The sequence below is a fragment of the Chelonoidis abingdonii genome, chromosome 7 (assembly GCF_003597395.2).
Source record: "Chelonoidis abingdonii isolate Lonesome George chromosome 7, CheloAbing_2.0, whole genome shotgun sequence".
Taxonomy (NCBI): domain Eukaryota; kingdom Metazoa; phylum Chordata; order Testudines; family Testudinidae; genus Chelonoidis; species Chelonoidis abingdonii.
This window is the reverse complement of record NC_133775.1, coordinates 90,915,600-90,937,648: the sequence shown is the minus strand read 5'-3', so window position 1 is coordinate 90,937,648 and position 22,049 is coordinate 90,915,600. Positions and strand designations below refer to the sequence as shown.

The following is a 22,049-nucleotide window of genomic DNA, read 5'->3' as shown; positions in this document are numbered from 1 at the left end:
AGCACCTACTGTAGCAGGGGCCATATCTGCCACCATAACAAAATCGATGGGCCTTTGTTGGTGTAGCACACATAGGACTATATGTTTGGAGAATGTGAATATAAGCCTATCACATATCAGTGGAAAAGTGGCCCTTTGGTCTAAAGCAGTGATTAGAACAAGTAACTTTGGATTCACTTCATAGACCTGGCTCTGCCTCCCTGGCTGACTTGGGTAGGTCACCTTACCTATGCATTTCACTTTCTCCATCTAAACTTTGAGATAAATACTATGTTTCAAAGATCAAAGGATAGAGATGGACTAGTTATTTTGCTAAAATAGTGGAAATACTCTTCCCAGTTCTCCAACATGGCCATGTCAGTTCAGTTTACCCATTCCCACATGAACATAAACTAAAGTATATTAAAGACTGTGTTTGTATGCATGGAAAGAGGTCTACAAGGGTATGTCTATACTGCCTATGCCAACTGAGTTGGGCTCAGGCTAAGGGGCTGTTTAATTATGGTATAGATATTCTGGCTTGGGCTGGAGCCCAGATGCTAGGACAGTGAAGATGAACGTCAGAGCCCGGGCTAATCTATCTCTGCAATAAACAGCCACACAAGTCCAGTCAACTTGCACAGGCCAGCCATGGGTGTCTAAGTGCAGTGTAGACATTCCGAAAGAGACTATGAGGCCTCAATTTATGCAACAGCAGTCTACAAATTATTTAAAACATTCCAAATTAATCTTTCCTCTGGATTCTTACTGCTTCCCATGTTTCAGAGTAGCAGCCGTGTTAGTCTGTATCCGCAAAAACAACAGGAGTACTTGTGGCACCTTAGAGACTAACCAACTTATTTAAGCATAAGCTTTCATGGGCTACAGCCCACTTCTTCGGATGCATGGAATGGAACATATATTGAGGAGCTATATATACACATACAGAGAGCATGAAAAGGTGGAAGTTGCCCTACCAACTCTTAAGAGGCCAATTAAGTAAGGAAGAAAAAAAAAACTTTAGAAGTGATAATCAAGATAGCCCAGTACAGACAGTTTGATAAGTGTGAGAATACTTATCAGGGGAGATAGATTCAATGTTTGTAATGGCTCAGCCATTCCCAGTCCCTATTTAAACCTAAGGTGATTGTATCTAGTTTGCATATCATAATTTTCTTCCCATGTTTTAGATGGTAAATCTTCAAGGCAGGGGCTGAATTTTTGTCCAAGCTTATCAACGACTGATTAAGTCATTCGGTGTGCCAGTTAGCTATCCAGTAAACGTGAACTGTTTTCACCTTTTCTGCAACAGCTTTTGGTCATTTCTATTACATTCATGTCAAAGCTCATGGAATTATGTTTTACTTACATAAACTCTGGTATAATTTCACAAAGTGCTGAAAATGAAGGAAGCCTGTTCTCAAACTTCAGTATTAATTTAAAGGCACATCACAACTCGGTAACTGCACAGTACTAAAATAAAGCTACCACAGCAAGGTACTTCAATACCTTGGTCTGTCTTCTTTTACTTCCACTTCACTATATGCCAGTGTAAAATTAATATGCAGACAAGCCCATTAACTTCTTTGAAGACAAAAGTTATGTAGTGCAAGAGCGTGTGGCTGCAAGCATTGCAATCATCTGCCTTGAAAATAAATCTTTGTAGACACGGCAAATTTCTCCCACTTATTTTGCCAAGTATGTGGTACTTCAAACCAAATAACTTATGTTCCTTCATGGTTTTACACGTCTTAAAGTTTTATTTATAGAGATGGAGAGGAGAAAAGACCCAGTACATGCACTATTCATTCTAACCACATGTGCTTTCTCCCCAGTTGTCCTTCCAGCCCCTCCACCTTTTCCGGCATCAACTCTTGTTACTGTTCTTGATTTCTTAGACTGTAAACTCTTAGGTATAGCGTCTGTCTTTACTGGCTTTGTAAAAAGGCATACACATCTCTTGTACTACATAAAGGAATACAAGAATCAATGTGCATGCATGATGAGAAGATATTAAATCTGCTTTAACCAATTTAAAGCGCCCAATAGATAAGAAAACAAGCCTCTTTTAAATTAGTAGAAGTGCTTTTCAGAGCATCCAATATTAACGTGAAAGTGGTATGAAGACAAACACCAATCCAGACAGACTGTACCAATGCTTCCAAAAGTAGAACACACAACAATAGGTTTCATTTTAGCAGTTCTTTTAATGGGTGACACACAGGAGACCATTCTATTCTTGCATCTTTTCAATGGTTTCTTCCTTGTATTTGCCCTTCTCCTTGCCAACCTGGCGAGACTTTGCTTTGCGTTCCAAGATTTTTTTGCGATCCTTGTCCAGTTTTAGCCTAGTGATCACCACCTAGAGAAAAAGGAGAAATAGTAAAAATCTGTAATATTAAACTCTGGCAGTGAACTGTTCCATCCTAACACCTTGAGGGTATCACAGCTAAACCTCTGCCTCCCCAGTGACAGGTCAGGTCCTCTTCATATACAGCATGAGAGAACCAATGGAAAGCAACAAGGGGCATTAATCCAAGATTTTCCTGATGGCCATCTGATTTCTTCATTTACACTGAATTTTCATCTCCTTGTTTCACTTGCTAGCCTACAAGTTTTCCAGAGCCCAGAGTTTCATGTGAATTGGAAAACTGCATCACAAAGGCCAGTACGTGGAACAAGCTCTAGAATTGTATGTATTCATGGACCCACACTAGACAAGGTGGATGGGGTAATATCCTGGGTCCAACATGTCTGCAAACAACAATGGACTGAAATAGACATATATTCAGGTATTTGGGAATTGATAGCCCTAGTGTGCTGCGATAAATTTAATTTATAGATTTTACTTTTAAACTAGTCTTAGCTACAGGTAGAGGTTTTCTGGGTGCGAAGGTGATTGCAAACCAGCCAAAGAATGAAATCATCACTGAGATACACGCTAAGTTTATTGCTTGTATTATTACCAGATGCTATACAAAGTATGTGGCTTAGAGCTAAAAAGACTATATGTTTTTAACCCTTTCCCTGCTATTCGCTCACTGCATCTGCTTTACTATGCAGAGTTTTCCTCAAAGTCTTAAAGAATGTTACCTGATGGAAACCAAACATGCAAATTCACAACTTGCATCAAGCTGGGATGTATAGAATTTGGAGCTAGTGGCCATTACACCATGTAAACTGACACTATATTTGCAGAACTGCAACTGATTACATGTAATGATCATACCTTCAGAGAGCTTCCTTCACCATTCACTAGCATAAGTACCAAAAATAAGCAATTTAAGCAAAGGTGTCCACAGTAACAACTCTTTCCTCTTTACAGGGCACATAATGAGGTATCCCCATAATTTTGGAAAACACTGCTGCTGTTGGCCATGCTATTGGTTTAGCAACAAAACATTTAGCATGGCTAATCCATGTATTCAATACAAAATATTTCCAAAATATAAACAAATATGTTGACCAGTTTAAAAGACAAAGATTATAAAATAAAATAGGTTAAAGAAAAGTAGCAATAACTGATGGTAAATATCATTCATACATATACTGGGTTTATTCAAATAAATCATTCAATAGAGGACCATCTTGGGCAGGATAATCATAGGTAGATTCTCAAACATTTTGATTAAAGATTGCTTTCTTGTAATTATAAATCTGCATTTCCCTGTGCTCCAGCCTTGAATAAAGTTCTCTCTTTTAGAGATTCACTAGATAGCACAACCAGCCCAAGATCAGCAAACTGCATTGCTTATACATCCTACAGTTAAATATCTTTCCAACCAAGTTCAGCTCTGAGTCTGTTAGCAAGTTATAGAATAGCACTTTTCCAGAAACAAAAACAGTCCCATGTTTGCGTAGTGGATAGAAAGCATCTCGGAAATAATACTAATGGGAAAAGTTTGTCATGCAAACAGCAGACAACATTGCAAATACAATTTTGCTGGTCCCCTTTCTTGGATGCAAGCGCCACCAACCCGTGTGCACTCTGCTGTAAATGCATGGCTGCTGTCAAAAGGTTACAGTCTGGCGAGGCAGTTATCAAACCTTATTAACACATGGGTACATTAGTGATTACTTGCCAAGCCCAATTTGTTTCCAGATTCCTGAAGTTATTTCATAATAAGACAGTGATATACACAAGAGTTTGCAATGGGCATCTTTGGAGTTTCCAGACCTTTGCAGCAGCCTATTACTTTTCTGCCTCTCCAGCTGGCAAGGAAGTAACATAACTAGATTAAGCAGTGCTAGAAGCCCAATAAGCAGTGCTAGAAAAAACAGATACATAACCCCTACATTTGTAAAGTAATGAGTTAATGAGATATCTACTGTATCTCCCAGCAAGCAATATTCTGATACTGTTTGCTTTAAAAAAAATGCAACTCAGAGGATCTAGGTCTAATATAGCCACACAGATCTGCAGTAGGGCTGTACAATCTAGCCAGTATTCATTCTGCTTCTGCCAGCATTGAAGAAATAAATGCATCATCAATGGGACAAAAGGAGGAATTTCTTCTGCTACAGTGAGAGGCAGAAAACTGCAGAATTCCTGTTATCTCCCTAGAACAGTGGTTCTCAAACTGTGGGTCACCAAGGCTGGCATTAGACTGGCTGCGGCTCAGGATTCAGCTTCAGTCCTAGGTGGTGGGGCACAAGTATCGGGCCCCCCAGTCAGAGGATGAAGCCTTTTGGTTTTGGTCCTCCCTGCCCGGAGTGGCAGGGCTCAGACAGACTCAGGCTTCAGTCACTCTTCTTGGGGTTACGTAGTAATTATTTTCTGTTGTCAGTAGGAGGTAGCAGTGCAATGAAGTTTGAGAACCCCTGCCCTAGAAGTTTACTACATAACCAGACTGTTTTTTCTCCTCTTTTGTATTTGCAGCTGGTAATTTCCTTATGGAAACAGAGCCTCCTTAGGAGACACTGCTTTCTTGGGGGTGACCCAAGACTGGAATTAATTCCTAAAGGAACTAAGGACCATTAGAAAACTAATTTCTTTTCACTCTTAAGTACAAATCAACATCTTCCTCTGGGGGAAAGAATGACAGATGCTAGTCATTTTGCTTAATGCACTACTAGAAGACACACAGCTACTATAATGATGAATGCGCTATAAGAACCTATCTAGGCTGGAATGGTAGATGTGATGAATTATAGATGAGGTCATATTTCCACTGTGTTTAGATTTGTGGTGGAACCCATTAGCTCAAACCCAGTATCTGGATACAAAACTGTGTTCTTTGGATATAATTCTGTTCCCCTCTATCATATGCAAAGTTTGTTAGAGGTTTCAGGAAACTTGCCAGAGCTGGGTTCACTCAAAACTACCCTTGCTTGGTCAGTGTGGGCCAGGCAAAAGTCTTGTTTTATCGGCTTCAAACTAGGTTTCTAGCTAGCTTTGCTGTTATTTCATTAGTTCCCTCTATATTCTTAAATGCCTGTCTATAATGAGCAAAACAAGCATTTCCTTCATCTTCACTGAATACAAACCACCTTACACCATATTAGGCTGAAGCCAGATTCAACCAACAATATTCTTCCTGGCAGCAACTCCTTAAGTTATGGAGGTGTATTTAGGTATTTTTAATGCATCCATCAGAGTGGCAGAAATCTCATATGGCAAGGCTGAAGGATGGATCAGATCAATCCACAATAGATGACAATCACATTTTCACCACAGCAGAACTGGTGTTGTGTTGGGGGGGGAGGGGTCACCCAACATGGCAGTTACTACAATGTGGATGTGCACTAACAGTATTTTTAAAAAGAAACAGTACTTTTATTTTTAAATGACCAAGCTTTTTGGAAATTTTTACAAAAAGCTTTAGCCTTTCACAAGACCTTGCAGTTCAGATGCCAATTATTTCTTCATGGTCAATCAATTCACAGCAGGAAACAACCCCAGAATTCTGGTTCCTACTTCTCTGCTGCAACTAGGACATTTCCCCACTGTATAGTTATGCCATCGCTACTGCTTCTCAAACTACTGTGTGTGCTAGGATAGCACTCAACTTCTACAAACTGCACCTATTTGCAGAGCTAGCAGAAATTCCTTTTGGGAAATTTCAGTTCCCATGCACATATTATACCTTGCTAGGATGGATTCCAACATGGACTGTTGTGCCGTTGGCCTTCTCACGCTGTACGCGTTCAATGTAGATGACGTATTTTTTTCTGTATACCTGGACTACCTTGCCGATTTGCTGACCTTTATAATGTCCCCGGACAACCTGACCAAAAAAAACCCAGAGCATTTAACTTTTTCAAGTTTCACAAACTCAGTCTCAGACATAAGTAAGAACAGTAAGATCTTCACAGGCTGAAATCCCACCTTTACCACTTGTGTGCGACATTACAGTGAGATCTCATAGGATCTCACTATGGACAATATAATGTTCAGCTAGATATAAAATATAATGGAAAGGAAGCGCACCTTGTTCTGTACTTCTCCTTCAGTAAACTAGATTCAGTGAACTCTAAACTGCTTGAAGTTTAAATTATTAAAGGAGCTGCTTTTTCTGTATTTGTCCTGTTTGAGGCCTGTAACCAAGTCTGGCTCTCAAAACACCTGTGTTCCACACATATTTTTCCTTGACATCTCCCCCACCATAGCCTGGCCTGCTATGAGATTAACTCCAAAGCCCTAATAGCTATTTAAAGTTGCCTGGTCCATCTCTCCTGATTCTATATAAAAACAAGATGTCCACAAGGCTCAAATTTCACAACAAGGACTACCTGGACTTCGTCATCTTTTCGGATAGGCATAGAGCGGACATTGTATTTCTGCCTTAGCTCCTTGGAAAGGGGAGAAGACATGATCTTCCTGCGAATGTGAGAGGGTGCATTGAAGTGCCTCTTGCGGTTCTTGCTGCGGTCCGAGGTCACAAAAGGATTGAACTTCATTTTGGCTGCACAAAGCATAAAATTGAAACTCAGAAGCATTTATAGCAAAAACAAGCTAGGTGTGAAATTCTGCATATATTAGATATGACACTGTTCCAACTAGATTTCAACGAAGTCCTTTAAGCACTTACTTTAGTTTCCATCCACAAGACTCTAGCTTGCATTAGGTTGCAACAAGGTTATATAGCATGTTCCCTGACCAGTGTGTGAGAGTTCTTCCTGAAAAACCATACTGTGAACAATCACCCTGACAAACTATAGCACTATTTTATAACACTTCTTCTGACCCAAAACTCACTGTGCACAAGTCAGGAAAACTGTACTAGTAATAACCATAATTAAGCATGGTGGTTGTAACCAGCACAGTTCTATTTCCAGTGCGGCCATAACCTAGATATTTGAGGGGGCTTGCAGAGCCAGGGATTGCATCTTTTTGTATGCTTTTGTTAAAAAGAAAAATGAAAGTTTAGAGCATATAGCAGTCCTGTAATTCAGGTATGTCTTGGACTTTTAGCACAATGTTTGTGACACCCACCATATCAGTAACTTCACATAGAAGCTCACAGTGTTTTAAAGGTAAATTAAGTCCTCTGTGATGTAAACATGTGCCCTCTACCCGCCTACGTGTTCAAATGTGCATGTTCCAATTTGCACTGAGCTTGGGTTGCTCAGGAATATAAGACAGGGCTTTGAAACAACCCAATTACAAGTAAGACACTGGACCCTGAGGCTTAGTGCTGCCCATGCTCAGTGGGAGGTGAGAGAGCATGGAACTAAACAAGAGGCAGGAACAGCAGGCCACAACATAAAAGCTCATCAGCAGAAAAAAGAATACAGGAAAGGAGAGATCAAGGATAATCAGTTACAGAACTGAGGCATACAACAGTGAAGGGAATCTGGGGTCTACGAGTACCATTCAAAACACCCTCCAACGTGCACATTCTTGGAAACACTCCACCAGACATGACACAGGAGCAACAGGTAACAGAATCTTGGAATCTGCCCAAAATAGGGGCAGCATCTCGGGGGGATGTGCAGTCTCACAGCGACGAAATAGACTACTCCGTGGGGCCTTTAATCTCGGCTCCCCGCCTTAAGACATTTCCCCCACAGGGCAGTTGCTAGTAGGTCTCCCGCAAAGAGGCTAGGCCCCCAGTAGGTGATCGCCCCCAGGGCAATGGGGAGGGAGGCTGCTCGCCGTGCTTTCCCTCCACCAGCCGAACGGCCCCTGCAGACCACCCTCCCATCCCCACAAAGGCCCCACAAGCATCTTCTGCAGCCGGGAGCCCCCTCCTGCCCCGCCAGGCTACTATACAGGCACTACTCTGTCGGCCGCACGGCTCCCGAACTCCCCACAACACCCCGGGCACGGGATCAACACCCCGTGGAAAGGATGACGGCGGATTATGCCTGCTCCCCCCAGCGCCTCCCTTACCCCGCTGCTGGCTCCACTATGGCCACCAGGAAAGAGGAGTGGATACTGCTTCCGCCTGTCCTACGAACTCTCTAAGTTCTCGCGAGAATCAAAGGATGAGCCTGCCGCGGAAAGGTGAGCAGCGCCACCAGGTGTTCGCCGAGCCAAACGGCACCTGCAGAAGACGGGCTACTGTTTAAAGCGTTGAATCTATCACAGATCAACTATTCCATGTATTAGCATCTCATCAAGGCTTATATATTTGTGTTAGAGATGTCATAGAATCATAGCATTGAAAGGGACCTCAGGAGGTCATCTAGTCCAACCCCCCCCTATTTTTACCTCAGTTCCCCAAATGGCTCCCTCAAGGATTGGGCTCACAACCCTGGGTTGAGCAGGCCAATGCTCAACCACTGAGCTATCCCTTCTCCCCTATAGCATGTCCCTTCTCCAGCTCCTATGTGGAGGTGCAGCCCGGTGGCTCTGCATGCTGCACCATCTGCAGGCACCACCCCTACAGCTCCAATTGGAGCATCTAGGAGCCAGAGTGGGGCCATGCTGGTGAGCGGAGCTGAGCCCCCGGCCTGGCTTAAAACGGCTCGGCCCGCAGGACGTAGTTTGCCCACCCCTGCTGTAACTATAGGGCATCCTTGCAAACACCGTCACAGAAATTTACCAGCTCAGGCCCAAAAATCTAGGTGCATGGAGAAAAATTAAGTGTGACTTCCACTTCCTCCTCACCCCCATCCCAAAGTAAAAAGCCATTTGCCTCAAAAGTGGGAGAGCATCCTTTGAAGTGCTGCTCCAGGATTTGCAGGGGGTGGGGGGTGGTTGGTGAGTTTAAAAAAAAAAATGGGTGGCAGGGAATATTAAGAAAAATCACAATTTACATTCTCCATAATTACCACCATAAAAATAACTTACCTGCATGCTGCACAGACACCCTTAAACTGCCGCAGTGTTCAGTAAAGCTAATATTAGGTTGGCTACAGTTGAATGTATTCTGAGGCAAATAATGTCACAGTGATGGGAGGTAATGCCAGGTCATGAAAATCTGCAAAGCACTGTTTGCACAGCCATTTGGAACAATCCCTTGAGCCTGGCTCAATAGACTTTAGCTAGCAGGGCTTCCACAAGTGCTCTAAAAGTAGGTATACAGTACAGACAGCACTTTGAAATGGCCACTTATGCTGGAGCTTGTGCTCTGAAACCTAAAGGAGGGATGGGTATCAGCGCCACAGCTGGAGCTTCAACTTCAATGCACTGTCTACACTATTTTTAGAGTCCTAGCATGAGGCCCACTACCCCAACTGTGTCAACCTGGCTTAAGCGGCTTGCTCCAGACTGCTGTGTAGACATACCCTCAGAAATCCTCAAACAAAAAGCACTATAGAAGCATGACTTTGTTTTGCCCTACCTTGATGGGACCACTTGTAAACTGATAGGTTGTAGTACTCAGATTTATAAAAACAGATTCTGTAATACTCTCAATTTTCTTTTTAGCAGCATAGTGAGTTCATACACAGGATTGTCACTTCTGGAAACCTGAGTTCAAAACCAGATTTGAGGTCAACTGCAAGCTGGCAGAGCCTGATCCTTTCTCAGTATTTTGAACTGTCACACAAGTCTAGATATTAATAAACAATATCAAAGTTAAAGGGAATGTGGTGACGCAAACAAGACAATGATCATTGTCTACATCAGGGGTCGGCAACCATTCAGAAGTGATGTGCCAAGTCTTCATTTATTCACTATAATTTAAGGTTACATGTGCCAGTAATACATTTTATTGTTTTTATAAAGTAACTTTCTATAACTCTATAATAGATAACTAAACTATTGTTGTATGTAAAGTAAATAAGGTTTTTAAAATGTTTAAGAAGCTTCATTTAAAATTAAATTAAAATGTAGAGCCCCCCCAGACTGGTGGCCAGGACCCGGGCAGTATGAATGCCACTGAAAATCAGCTTGTGTGCCGCCTTCGGCACACGTGCCATAGGTTGCCTACCCCTGGTCTACATCATTTCATTTTATAAACACCTCTTCTTTTCAGCCTGACAACCTGTCTGGCTTAATTAATACAGTGGTTCAATCAATCATTATAACCCTGTATTGCAAAGGATTTCAAGAAAGAGGAAGTGCTTTCATACAGCAAGATACATATTGAAAAGGGCCAGTAATGGAATGGAGGTTCTGAGCATAACCTGCATTGTGCTGAGCAAACACTACTTCCACTAAAGTCAGCTGGAGTTGAGATTGAGCACCTCCAAGATTGAGCCCTACCTATTTTTTATGCCCTGGTAGTGAATCAGTGTCAATTAAAATTCAGGGAGGCTGCCTACTGTTTCAACTTTCCACCCATGTCAGAATGCTTACAATGATTTCACTATACACAGCTCATTAAAATAAACAAAACATTTACAGATGAAAAACCTCATCAAACTTGGTCTTGCAAAGCTAGTGGAATGAGAGGCAAATGGAAGTGAAGTTTTATGTGGATTACATCCAAAAAGACAACGTTCTTTTAATGTAAATGCTGCTAAGCCAAGCACTCAAAAGTTAAGAAATGCTAGAATTAAAATTGCCTGTGCAACCCTGATTTGGCACTTTTATGCATATGCATTGTGAGAACCTTTAATTACATGACTGCATGCTATTTTTTCCACAGGGCCCTGCCTCATTCGTGAACCTTTGTATCCAAAGCTTTTAAAAAAATAGATCAGTATGAGGCAGATATCCAGCAAGGAAAATTTTAACCTGAACCATCTTTTTATGGCAAAGTTATAAGCAACTGAAAAGCGGGTCTTACTTATAATGAACAGCATTGAGGAACCTTAAGAATACATGTCGGTATCTTAACTGCCTATAATGAATATTCAGTGATCTTACTTAGTCCAGCTGGTACTCTATTAAACCCTGGTTTGCAAAACATCTGCAAACAAACAGACATGCACAAACCTCTTCTGAGTATTTGTTTCCACCACTTCCAAACACTAGCACCACAAGAGAGCCCTGTGTCCCATTTTCCTCAGCACTCCATGTACATTTGAGGAAACACCATAAGGCGATGGACTTTTCACGGATCTGGGAATTGAAATCCTGGTTGCTCCAGGACCTTAAGCGAAACTTTCTGGGCCCCCATTTCTTCAACTGTGTGATAGAGATAATGCAGGTTTCAGGGGGCGTATGAGGATTATTTAGTTACTGCGGAGATTAACATCTTAAAAAGTGCTAAATATTTATTTCTGGGGATGTCCCTCCAAGAAACGCTCAAATCAGTATTTTGATGGAGGTACATGTAAAAGCAAAGTGAGGGGAATGGAAAAGGAGCATCTATTAATGTAACAGCTTTGTGGAAACTTCTGCTTGAATTTTAGGGTATGCTTTGTTAGACATCAGACTAGTGGGGTTCCACTGACTGCTTTCTTGCTGCGATGGCTTGGTTGAGTTTTGTTTTCATCATTGTGTAAAATATCCCTAACAGTTAACTCATTTTAACTGGTGTCTCCTAGTGTACGGAAACAAAACAGAATAAAGGGGTGGGAAGGAGAGAGAGAGATTGCTACTGTAAAAGCCAAGTGGCTGCTACAAGTCACCTTCTCTTTTGAGAGAGATGAACAGCAAACTCCTTTATTAAACATATTCTGACATCTGGTTTCATGTTGCCAAAATATGGGTCAGCTACAGCAAGGGAATGGGGATGCCCAGAACATACAGCAGCATTCGTTTGGCAAAGCTTGAGAAGCTGTGGATCCATTGCCTCGAGACAGGTCTAAGCTGTGATGTCAAGATCTGGACATTCCCTTTTTCCAAATTCATCTGGCATTTGAAAGGCTGTTGGGGTTCTATCTCTACCAAAAACTGAACGCACTAGCAGAGTTATGAAACAGCTCTTTGACTGGGTTATTTCAGTGGATTGTTTTGGCAAGAAAGCAGGTAAGCTGAAATCTATTTGAAAACCAACACAGCCCAATTGGCTGTCCTATAGCCAAGGACCTCCATTTTTAAAGGGTGGGACAAAGATGCGCTGTGCAAGATGCTAAAATCATATCCTTTTAATTCTTTAATCCAACAGGCTCTCAGCAAAAATTCACCAAACGCAAAAGGAAAAATGAGAACGTTTGCTTTAAGCTTTGGTTGGGAACACTGAATTAGAGGAAATTCCTCAGCAGAACTGATCATACTAGAAAAATCCCATGTTCCCTCTGCAAAGCAACCTCCACCACCAAGTGGGCAAAAACACACAAACACACACACTGAAATGAAGACAAATGTACTGTTTTCAACTTGATTTCTATAAATGGAAAAAATGTATAAAATCCATCCATACATTAACAGATACAGGAAGTTACAAGATCCAATTCACACCTAAAATAATAGCAATCAGTCCATTAGAAAATCATGGGAAATTCCACCACTGTCATTTTGCAGAAGTTACTACAGGGCAGGTACCAAAAGATTTTTGTCAATATGATTAAAAATTATTGGCTATCTTCCCTACTTCTAAAGCAATGAGACAATTTCAACAGACATACTGGGCAGATTGAAATGTTTCTGGCTCTTTCATCAATGTGGAATATTCAAGATGCATATAATTACAATGCTCTATTTGGACACTTTCACCTCCAGGAGAGGGCTAAGGACAATAGATACTACTCCAAAGAAAGCCTTAACCTGTTCTAGAATATGTAAAGTTGACACACTTGCAGTTTATTGTTTTATGATTTGCAGCAACCCAGGAACAATCAAAACGTGTGTCCCTCAAGTCACACAATTCACAAATTGTGCAAGGACTGAAGGGATGTTTAGGGGCCTATGGAGAACACATGGTTGGTCAGTCCAGTTCCCAGTGGACTGACTGATGTTCACATCACATACAAACTGTATCTGGCAGAAAATCTCCTCATATACTCCCATTTGTTGGAGGTCTCAGACAGGTCAAGAATTAAATGAAGGACCTGGAAGCTGAGCTACCTTTTCATGCTTAGGGTTTAGGATTACTGGCAGGAGCCAGTCTGTGAGGAAAGCTTGCCCCATTACTGCCTGTGCGGTCTCTGTGACTAGACAGAGGACTTCAGTAACTGCCAGTCTAGGGCTGGTAAAAGATGCCTGGTTCAGTTTATTTTTTAAGAAGTGCTGGGAATGCAGGCACCTCAAAATCCCAAAGGACAGGCTTATTGTGTTTTACAGGTGTGCATCACATACACAGACAGCACAAGGCATCAAGCTGTGTACATCCACCCAAGACAGCACAGCATTTCTGTGAACAAGTAGTATGGGTGACTCTTTCCAAATAAATCAGATCAAATTGCAGACTCCAAACTAGGTGGTCTGTGTTCAAAAAAGGCAGGAAAAACGGATACAAAGCTAGTGTTGCAATGACAACTATTCTCCTTCAAAACAAGAGGCCACATATAATAGTGTTACTCAGTATGGCCATCTGTAAACACAAGACTGGATATTCAGTTATTGGGAAGAAATGAAAATATTTTTACATCCAAAAGGAGTACAAAAGAGGCTGTCCCCTTCCCCAGTTACAGATAGTTTACCAAGGAGAAGGTGGTTGGGGAAAGGTTTCATCATAATTGCTCATTTCATCTAGAGAGGGTCATATCTACAGAGGAGCTTTTCAATAAAAAACAAAACATCTTGAAGTCATTTTTGCCTCTCTCCCCTTGGGATTGCTGTGAGGACTAAACACTTTCCATTCTTCATCAATGGACACATCACTCTTTTTGGCACTGTAGGTAGAATTTCTTCCTAATACATAATTTTGCCGTATAAAATACATGATTGTCTAGTCATGCAATTCCAATAGCATGAAAGAGCTGCAAGAGAATTCACATATCTTTGCAACCCCTACATAAGGGACCCTTCTGACACTAAAGTGTTACTCTATAGGATCCTGGAGAGTTAATTCATAAATGCAATTTCTACATTAAAAACCTTTTGGGGGGTTTTGTGGGGAGGGAGCTGATGACTCAGAGCTTTGAAATGTAGACAGATTTTTGATTTGTTGAAAAAAAGGGCTTCACCGAATAACTTGACTAAAGAATAAAGTATCGATTCAATCAAACAGAAGAAACAGAAACAGGTGTGTGTAGTCATGTCTTCTCTCTTGCCCCTGGAGCCTTGGATAACGGTTTCATCGCTACTGCATTTTCCCTAATTGTATCTTCTTCCAGGCTTCAGAGGCTGTGAAAATGCATGAGTCAAGGATCCCAGCTACAGTAAATGTTCCTCCAATAATGGCGCAAATCTGAAATTTACAAAAAGAGAGAGTTTAGGGATTTGTTGATGAGACAGACCTTCACACAGCTTGAAACCCAAGGAAAAGGTAAGTGCTTACAGTTATTGTACTTGATGGAGTCAACGGGTTATTTTGAGGGGGATCAATGCTGGGGAGATAGTTACATGTCAAGGCATGGGAACTACCAGTCCTGTTGAAGAGGAAAGAAACTTCTTCACAATACTATTAGCCCATTCTCTCTGCCAGCCCTACTCAAGGATGAAGTCACCATGTTAAACACAATGTCACTCATTTGATGTGTATTTACAAGAGTCCTCTCTTTATCCCCAGTATCACAAATACAATTGGATTTTCCTTTGGAGTGTACCTTGATCCCACTTTGTCTGAACCCCCTACTGCTGTTATCTATTTAAGTACCCAGCCCCTTCATACTCCAGGTCCACGTATAAGACCATTTAAAATAGCTTCAATCTGGTACATTTCAATCCAGTAGTTACCCCAAGGAATACTCCAAGGATTAACCACAGTGGTGACATCAGGACACCTCAGTCATTGCTTTTGAAATGTGCACCTACTATGTAGGGGAGCTCCAAGGCAGGCCCTCACTGTTCCCCAGTCCACCTCAGAGAGTGTTAAAATACTAGCACAAGGAAGAAAAGAATTTAAGGCAAAGGAATCTGACGCACCAGCTTCTATCATATGTTCCAATAAAAAGTACAGCACATCTCAAATGTCTAATGAAGCGCCCTTGTCTCACCTTTGTCCCTTCCCATACTCTGCCACTATTCCAGAGACAAATATCTGAGCAGCCTCCCAAGACAGTGGCAGAAACTCTATCACTTAGCACACGTTAAATACGTCTGGACAGAACACTAAAAAATGTGCCACAGGGAACAATGCTGCATTGGCCCCCAAGTAACGGGAAAGACTTGTCACATCATAAATCCATCTCTAACTTTTAGAATTCTGTAGTATGAATCTCTCTTCCCCTGGATGTATGCAGCGTTGCTGTAGCCATGTTAGTCCCAGGATATTAAAAAGAGATAAGGTGGGTGAGGTAATATCTTTTATTGGACCAATTTCTGCTGGTGAGCGAGACAAGCTTTTGAACTTACACAGAGGTCTTCTTCAGGTAACCAGAATAGCTCTGTGTAGCTCAAAAGCTTGTCTCGCTCACCAACAGAAGTTGGTCCAATTAAGTTACTACCTCATCCACCTTGTCTTCCTCTGGATCATCATCTACGCAGAGTAGCCCTCTGGAATCTCACTACTCTCCCTTCCTGCTGACTCACTGGCCTAGTGGTGATTCTGTCCCTCCACATTCTCACCTCACTTTGGTGATTCTGTCCCTCTGTAGTCTTATTGATGGTACAATATCCTTTCCTAATGCAACTCTTATTGACTGAAACAGCCTCTCTCTGCTTCATAGACAGCTATTTTCAAATCTCAGCAGAAAACATTTCTTCTCTCTTATGGCTCTTAAATCCCTCACCCACCACCTACTAGCTTTAGCATGATGGCTTTTAACTAGGCTTGGCACGACTTGATTTAAATGATTAGTTGACAGTAAAAGTTGATTTCACCTGACACACTAAAATATCCATTGGTAACAATCAGCAAATGCAGCCTCCCTCGCGCCTTGTGTCTACAAAGATCCAGCGTCACCAGCCCTGCAGCCATGCATGGAGCCCCCTACCGCCAAGCTGTCATGGCCCCACTCACTCATACACTGGCTGGGAGCATGGGGGGCTATCCCTAGGGAGGAGCCATTCAACAGCAGGATGGCCTCCCGTGGCCAGGGACTCATCCTCCTCCTTGCAGTCTTCTGCTTTGCCCTGCCAGGACTGCGACCGTTCCCCCACCTTGTGCTTGCAGGGATCCAGAGTCACCAGCCCTGCAGTCGTGCAGGGCACCCCTTGCAGCCCTGCTGTCATGGCCCCCTGCAGTCCCGCTATCAATGCCCCACCATGGTTGCACAGGGAGCCTCCTGCAGCACTGCTGTGAAACTGATTGATTTTAAATCAGTGTTCAGTCAATCAGAAAAAGGTTAAAAATAAAAATCTGTATCAGCCACTGAACTTACAAAAAAAATAAAAATCAAATTCTGGCAAGCCGACTTTCAATTTAGTCACCACACAACATCTGTCCACTGCAGCTTTCTGTCATCCATAGCAATCTGCCTTCCCTTCTTTATTGTAGAGCATTTTGCAATGCAGGGTGAATGTGTGTTGTTCAGCTCGTAAAGGATGGAGATGAATAAGAGGTAGAGCTGGCAACGACACAATAGTTAAGGCTACCTAACACTTTCCATTGTAAGAGCCCATTTTCAGTTGTTTATGACTTTGCCAAACTAACTGTTCAGGCTGAAGTTTTCCATGCTGGGTGTTTAACTCAGGCTGAATTATTTAATTAATTAAATCAACACAAAAAGAAAGAAAAAAACGAGCTTAAGGGAAAATGTTTTTCTAGTGTTAAACTCACAACTATTTCACTGAGAAGCTCTAGCACCTTCGTGCTTTGGAGCAAGGACTAGAAATTTCACAGGAGAGTTGCCTTGGAAGTCAGAGGTGTTTTTTGGTGTCCCTATGAAAACGTACCCAATTTGTCTGAATTCTAAGCTTTGGAAAATCACCAATTGTACTTTCTCACTAGAAGTTTGCTAAGAGCTTGACAGCAAAATTCTCTGAACATTCCATCCCCACAGAGCTCTGCAGCAATCCTGCTGAGCATACTCCACCCCGCCCAGACCTCTCAGCATTCTCTGGCCTGGGGCTGAGCAGGACTTTCTTTGCAACTGCTTCTCACAGTTGTTGGGGGGCACTGTGGTGCCCAGCACCAGAACAGAGACCATGGCCACTGCCTTTCCTGTGCTCTCAGTGCTCCCACGCTGGTGCCCGGGCAGCGTGGAGAAGAAGGAAACCTGACTCGGGGAGGGTAGAGGATTAAAGTGAGGGCAGGAGCAGAGGAGGAATGTGACAGAAGGAAACAATTTGGGGAGGGCTGGGGACATGCTAGGGCAGGGGTTGGCAACCTTTCAGAAGCGGTGTGCCGAGTCTTCATTTATTCACTCTAATTTAAGGTTTCACATGTCAGTAATACATTTTAAGGTTTTTAGAAGGTCTCTTTCTCTAAGTCTATAATATGTAACTAAACTATTGTTATATCCAAAGTAAATAAGGTTTTTAAAATGTTTAAGAAGCTTCATTTAAAATTAAATTAAAATGCAGAGCCCCCTGAACCAGTGGCCACGACCCAGGCAGTGTGAGTGCCACTGAAAATCAAGGTGGCACGCATGCCATAGGTTGCCTACCCCTGTGCTAGGGGACAGAATCAGAAGACTCTGTAATTAGTAGAGCATATTCTTCTCCAGAACCTGGGATTCCAATATTCCTCTGTTGGCAAATACCTGTAAAACCACTAACACTGTGTGTCTCATCACATTCTAGTTGCTGGTCCACACAGCAATAGCAGGCCATAATCATCTCTCTCAATTAGCTTAAAGGGCAGATGTCTGTACTGTGGAACTAATGGTTCCAACTGTGCCAATGGCCCATGATGGTATAGAGATCAATATGGTTCCACATGTTTTTTTTCCCAGATTGCTTTTTGAAAAATTTGAGAAATTACATGAAAAACCCTATGTTAAAAGAACACTTTAAGTTTAATAGTCACATGCTCAAAAATTAGGAAACAACAGCATTAAGGTTGCTTATACAACCCTAATTCCCACCCTGCCCACTCTATCTGCATATATATGAACTTTGATATAGTCTTTAATTACATGATCACATACTGTTTTTCACAAGACCTCTGCCTCATTCAGGCACAGAATGGATGGTGTTCCAGGAATGAATCAGGGCTGTCTAGTTAATGAGACTGTTGGCCCCGCCTGCTTCATTTGTTTCAGAAGTTGCAAAGTGTACAGTGAATGAGGCAGGGGACTACAAGAAAAAATAAGCAGTGGGTTTTATGGTTAAGGAAGTCAAACGCCACCTTGGAGAAATAGATTCTTATCCCTGCCTCTACCAGAAGTTCCTATGTGATGCTGGGCAAGTCACAACCAAACTTTTCACAGGGGGCCACTAGCTGTGTGTTCATTTTCTGAGTGCCCACCTTGAATCACTTATGGCCTGATTTGTGGAACTGCTGGGTGCTCATGGCTGTGGCTAAAAATTAATAGGAGGTGTTTTGTGAACATCTAAAATGTTAAGTACTCTGAAAAGTCAGGCCCTGCGTGTGTTAGTGAGGGCATCCAAAATTAGTGGACAACAAGTTTGGCTTCATCTCTCTTTTCTATCAATATATCTCCTTTATACTGCTTCAGCTCCCCATCTGTAAAATGGGATGATACCTACCTTGCTACAGAGGGATGCTGTGAGAATAAAATTAATAAATATTTGTGAAGCATTCAATACTATAATGATGAGCACCACAGAAAAGCCCATGAGGAAATTAATAACTCTGTATTCAGTGCTAGGTTTAAACTGTATGCAGTAAATAAACAAATGGGTCAGACCTGAATGATGGGGATAAAAAGAAATATTGAATAGATACCCCATCCCTCCTGGGCAACGAATGAGGCAGTAAAAATACTATGTGATCATGTAATGAAAGACTGTAGAATAACGCATACACACAAAGGGCCCAAATGAAAGTTGCTAAGGTTTCAAGCTTATATATGTGCTTGCCTTTGCAACTTTAATATCCTTTTAATGTAGTCTTTTTGTATGTCATTCAGAGTGCAGCCTGGGGTGGGGCTCATTGAACGATAGTGACTCTTGGAGCTGGTGAAAGGTGAACAAACTGCAATGCTTCATTTGCTCAGGAAGAAGGAGGATCCTAGAGATGGATGGGAAAACGGAATAAGATTATTTAAAGCTTCAGAGCAAAGGGTCAGCAGCGATAGGGAAGTTCGCTGTGCAATTTCCCTGGGAGGAAGCCAACCCCGATTTGGGCCTATTGCACCATATCCGATTTGCCACAGAACAAATCCCACTGGTTCGCCACACGGATAAGTAGCAGTTGCGGAGTTAGGCAGGGAGTTTGTTACAGTAATAAACAGCTCTAATAATAGAATAATGATGAGAGAGGGCAGTGGGGAAGAAATCACTCATTTATAAACATATTTATAACCAATGATGTTTGTGTCCTATGAGCTCAGTGAAACAGCGAGATGCCTCAGTGACGGTGGGGCCGGGTGATGTGTTTCTTGCAGCACAGCTGGCATTCTGGCAGATGAAAGCCTCGGAAACCAGAGCACCTGTCAGAGACTTAATTCATATTTTTGGGGAGCGAGTACACTCTTCACACTCTGCCCCCCTCCCTTGCCACCCCTCTGAATGTGACGCATGGTGACTTCTCAGGGAAAGTGATAGCTGAGGTGGTGGGCTATTTCAGTCCACAGGGGATCAGCTGACAGGAGATTTTACACCACAAAAAATGCTTTTAGAGTTTGCATCAGATGGTAGGAAAATCTGACTTTAGTGCCGCCACACAAGGGGGGGGTGGGGAAAACTCACAGAAAAATACATATTAATCTGCACAGCTCTGTGCCGCTGAGTGCTTATGACTCACACACACCTGGCATTTGATTGGCCTCTGCCTCCCAGTACACACACAGCTTTTGAGTTTGCTGTGACCAACAAAAGCGGTGACACACAAGGTCTCTCTCTGGGTCAATACAGAAGTGATGCTATGTAATTTATTTATCAGACAGTCCATCAGCGAGATTCTAATATGTGCTCAGAGTCCCAGTCTATGGTGGGATTCACGGGAAGCAGGCACCACACTGTTATTTATTTGTGTAGTGCCATGGGGGCAAAGGAGCTTTATAGATAGAAGACCAGTAGCTGCCTTAAGGAGATATTTATGCCTACCCCACCAAGGGGGAAGACAAATAAAGGAAGGGGAGTAAGGGAGGAGGGAGACAACATGTGATGATAACATGGGCACCACATTAGAGTTTTAACAGATGATTAAGGGACTACAGTGCAGCTGTTGGTAACAGAAGGCTGCATGGGTATAATGAGGGGAAGATGAAAGAAGGGCAATGGCAACATGGCTGTCTCTTCCCAAAGTGAAATACCATACTGAGGATCTTCAGGGTTTCTTCATGATCACATTTTAAGAGCAGAAGGGGCCATTGTAATCATGTAGTCTGAGCTCCTCCATAAAACAGGCAATATATTTGCATCCAGTAATCCTTGCACTGAGCTCAGTAACTTTTTGTTGAGCTAGCGCATATGTATTTAAATCAAAACTGAGTGTTTTTCTAAGACAGCTCATGTGATGGGGAGTCCACCACGCTCCTCAGCAAGCCATCTTGATGCTTAATTGCTGTCACTGCTAAAAATTTGCACCATATTTCCAGTTTGAACTTTTCTAGTTTGACTTCTACACACTGGATCTTCTTATGTGTTTGCCTGCTAGAATGAAGAGCCCTCTAATACTAGGCATCTTTTCCTAATCTTCCCTTGGGATTGCTCCTTTGTAACTCTCTCTGTTTACTCGTCCCACAGAGCTAACCCTGTGTACTAAAAGGCTGCTCTCTGGCTAACCACCTAGGGAGTTCACAACTGATAAAGTGTGAAATGTTGCACACACATACACCTTTATCCACCAATGACGTGTCTACACTGCGAAATGTCACTGTGTTAACCAACACATTAACTATCATGATGTTAAAGACTCTTTAGACAAGGATTGTCAAGTTTAACGTTGTGTCAACTGTTTGTGACTAACCGTAGGGTTCACAACCAGTTGACATGATGGTAATCATGGTAGCCCTGGTCTTCACTTAGTGCTAAGTTGTGCTTAACTTTATATTTGTTAAAATGGGATACTTAAAGCATTTTCTAGCACAATGCTTTTTGCCATGTATAGATTAGGCCTCTTGCATGTCACAGAATGAAGTTCTTAATGTCACTGAAAACAAAAGAGGCAACCACAAACTAACAAGCGTTACACTAGACAGCATTACAGTTCAGATGGCAGTACTGAGGGCCAGGGCCAGCTTTAGGCCGATTTGCCTGATTCCCTGGAATCGGGCCCCACGCTGGCGCCTTTCTAATTTTCACTCACCCGGCAGTGCTCTGGGGCGTCTTCAGCGGTGGGCCCTTCACTCGCTCCGGGTCTTCGGCAGCATTTTGGCAGTGGGTCCTTGAGTGCTGCCGAAGACCTGGAGCAAGTGAAGGACCCGCTGCCGAAGTGCCACCGAAGACCCAAAGCGCTGCCGGGTGAGTACAAATCGAGCCTCGCACTTGCTAAAGCCGGCCCTGCTGAAAGCCATAACATATGGTACAGTGCTGTGTGTTCAGATATATCAATCTCAGCTCCTTTGGGATTTTAAAAAGAAATTCCATGCTTGTGCAAGATGTCAGACATCCTCTGTTTATCCACAGAACAGCAGCACAAGAGTCCACTGGAACTATATTGCGTAGTTCCAACACTTCTTTCTGACCTGACCTCCCAGAACCTCCCTACACATAGCTGGTAGATCTTAGCACC

General features: G+C 42.5%; 2 protein-coding genes across 5 annotated transcripts in view; both read right to left on the bottom strand.

The window, feature by feature from the left end:
- Positions 1-2,166: 2,166 nt before the first annotated feature.
- Positions 2,167-8,421, bottom strand: RPL26L1 (ribosomal protein L26 like 1). Its single transcript, XM_032801467.2, has 4 exons — positions 8,315-8,421; positions 6,712-6,884; positions 6,066-6,206; positions 2,167-2,341 (listed from the first exon to the last, which is right to left on the bottom strand). Exons 2-4 carry the CDS (start codon positions 6,877-6,879, stop codon positions 2,213-2,215), a joined length of 438 nt encoding a protein of 145 aa, XP_032657358.1. The 5' UTR covers positions 6,880-6,884; positions 8,315-8,421; the 3' UTR covers positions 2,167-2,212.
- Positions 8,422-12,550: 4,129 nt separating this feature from the next.
- ERGIC1 (endoplasmic reticulum-golgi intermediate compartment 1) overlaps positions 12,551-22,049 on the bottom strand; it is a 99,203-nt gene continuing 89,704 nt past the window's right edge. For 3 of the 4 annotated variants that reach the window (XM_075068106.1, XM_075068105.1, XM_075068108.1), the window contains one exon: positions 12,551-14,552. In XM_075068106.1, coding sequence (XP_074924207.1) covers positions 14,445-14,552 — 108 coding nt within the window. In that variant the 3' untranslated portion in view covers positions 12,551-14,444. Of the gene's footprint in view, positions 14,553-19,236; positions 19,383-22,049 lie in introns of those variants that run through there. The other variant, XM_075068107.1, reaches the window with a different exon arrangement.

Excerpts from the sequence above, each read along its gene's own strand:
- RPL26L1 (XM_032801467.2), bottom strand. The coding sequence starts at position 6,879 with ATGAAGTTCAATCCTTTTGTGACCTCGGACCGCAGCAAGAACCGCAAG. Across the intron at positions 6,207-6,711 it reads GAAAAGATGACGAAGTCCAG|GTTGTCCGGGGACATTATAA; the intron begins GTAGTCCTTGTT and ends TTTTTTGGTCAG. Across the intron at positions 2,342-6,065 it reads TTGGAATCCATCCTAGCAAG|GTGGTGATCACTAGGCTAAA; the intron begins GTATAATATGTG and ends CTTTTTCTCTAG.